This window comes from Chaetura pelagica, unplaced genomic scaffold (genome assembly GCF_000747805.2).
Source record: "Chaetura pelagica isolate M959 unplaced genomic scaffold, ChaPel_1.0 scaffold914, whole genome shotgun sequence".
NCBI classification, from domain to species: domain Eukaryota; kingdom Metazoa; phylum Chordata; class Aves; order Apodiformes; family Apodidae; genus Chaetura; species Chaetura pelagica.
This window is the reverse complement of record NW_009953061.1, coordinates 238,206-240,476: the sequence shown is the minus strand read 5'-3', so window position 1 is coordinate 240,476 and position 2,271 is coordinate 238,206. Positions and strand designations below refer to the sequence as shown.

General features: G+C 60.3%; 1 protein-coding gene across 1 annotated transcript in view; it reads left to right on the top strand.

Annotated features, from left to right (window-relative positions):
- The window catches only part of CELSR3 (cadherin, EGF LAG seven-pass G-type receptor 3), a 42,953-nt gene that overhangs the window by 20,356 nt on the left and 20,326 nt on the right, over positions 1 to 2,271 (top strand). The window contains 2 exon segments of the mRNA XM_009996677.1: positions 1,113 to 1,296; positions 1,395 to 1,496. Of these exon segments, the coding sequence (XP_009994979.1) occupies positions 1,113 to 1,296; positions 1,395 to 1,496 (286 nt within the window).

The following is a 2,271-nucleotide window of genomic DNA, read 5'->3' as shown; positions in this document are numbered from 1 at the left end:
CCGGGGGGGTGGCCGCCGCCGACGGCTCCCCCACCCCCTGCGACTCCACCCCCTGCCCAGCCAACAGTGTCTGCAAGGATGAGTGGCAGAGCTACTCCTGTGTCTGCCAGCCAGGTAGGGCCTGCAGCAGCCTGGCACCCCTTTGCTCTCTGCCTCTCTGTCTTCTCCTCTCCCCGTGTGGCTCCCTTCTGGCCTCTAATTGCTCTCCTGTCTGTCCCTTGGGCAAGTCGCATCCCTGTCAGAGACTAATTAATTCTTCTGGAGGGCAGAATCCCTCCTGAGCCCCCTGAATCCTTCCACTCCTTGGTGCTCTGGGGGCTCAAGGGAGAGGTGTTTGCTTTACACTGTGCTCTCTGTCCAAACCTCAGGGTACTATGGAGGGGACTGCGTGGATGCTTGTCACCTCAACCCCTGCAAGAACAAGTCAGTGTGTCGCCGCAAGCCAGGCTCACCCCTAGGCTACGTCTGCGAGTGTGGAGGGAACTTTTTTGGGCAGTACTGTGAGCACAGGTGAGATGTGGGGCACAGGGAAGTGCCACGGCCTCTGTATCTCACCTTGTGCTGCCCTCTCACCCTGGCTACGTGACCAGGGACCTCTTAGTGCCACCCAGCGTCTTGGAGGTGCTGAGCAGATGGGCTGGTGGAAGAAGACCCAGGGGATTTGGTTGTTATAACAGTGAAGGTATTCTTCTCCCTAGGATGGACCAGCAGTGTCCAAAGGGCTGGTGGGGGAACCCCACCTGCGGGCCCTGTAACTGCGATGTGAACAAGGGCTTTGACCCCGACTGCAATAAAACCAACGGGCAGTGCCACTGCAAGGTGAGGGACAGCTGTGCCCACAGGGACATGGCCTGTGGCTTGCCTGAAGCCCTGCTTATCCTTTATGCTGTTTCTTGTTCCCCCCAAAGACCTGGCAGTTGCCCAGGCCCAGCTTTGTGTGCCTATTTCTGGGCTGAATCCCTGCTCAGCATCTCTGTGCTGCCCTCCTGCCCCAGGACGGTGACGACTGGGGTGGTGGGAGTGCTTGCAAATTGTGAGAGCCTGACCCTTCTCTGCTGGCCTTGGCTGCTGTCCCGGTGGGCTGTCTGATGGCTGTCCCCATCTCCCCCCAGGACTTCCACTACCGCCCCAAAGGCAGTGACACCTGCCTGCCCTGTGACTGCTACCCTGTGGGCTCCACCTCGCGCTCCTGCGACAAGGAGACGGGCCGGTGCCACTGCCGGCCCGGCGTCATTGGGCGCCAGTGCAACAGCTGTGACAGCCCCTTTGCTGAGGTGACACCCAGCGGCTGCCAGGGTGAGTCTGGGCATGGGGGGGAGCTGGAGCCATGGGGCTTGGCATCAGCTGCCCTCCCCCTGTGACTGGCCCCTCTGGTGTGTGTCTCCTCTCTGCAGTGCTCTACGATGGCTGCCCCAAAAGCCTGAAGGCGGGCGTGTGGTGGCCCCAGACCAAGTTTGGGTTCTCAGCTGCAGTGCTGTGTCCCAGAGGATCTTTGGGTGAGTGGGGAATGCAATGGGGAGGGGGCAATCTGGCTATCCTGCTGGAGGCTGTAGCAGCCCCAGCAATATCTCTCTGTACTCATGCCGTCCCAGTCCTGTTTAGCTGGGCTTGAGAGCTGGGAGAAAAGGATGTTGGAGGAGAAAATCCTGCAGCCTGGGAGACACCAAAAGGGTCTTGCCATGGGGCTGGGAACAAGCCCTGGGGTCTTGGCCCATCACCCAGTCCTGGCACTGTGCCGTTCCCCTGGCCTTGGTCCCCACCTTCTCCCTGCTGCTTTTTGGTTTCAGCGGGCTCGAGGCTAGGGTCAGGCCTGACACAGCAGCTCAGTGCCTGCAGCCTCGGTGGGTGCTGCAAGGGGAGCACAGCACAGCCTGCTGTTAGGTGAGTGTCTTGGGTAGGAGTCAGCATCTTCAGCTGGAGGAGGCCATCCTTGGTGATGGCAAAGGCATGAGCAGGGTGTCTGGGACTGCAGGGCAGCACACACTACAGGGGACAATACAAACCCTGTCCTTCTCCAGCCGTTCGCCCCAGGAGGAGGCAGGTTCAGCTCCTAACTGTTGTCGCTTCTCTCCCTGGTTTTCTCGCCCTCCGTGCTCAGGCTTGAGGGGTGCAGGTAAGGTTGTTCCCATTTCCTTCCCCTTGTGCTGTAAGGGCTGTGCCATGCGGCTTTCCCTCCCTGCTCCTGCCTGGAACCTTGCACATCCCTGTGCTGTCCCTGCTGCTTCTGGAGCTGCCAAGTGTCTTCCCAACGCTTTGCCTGGCCTAACTGCT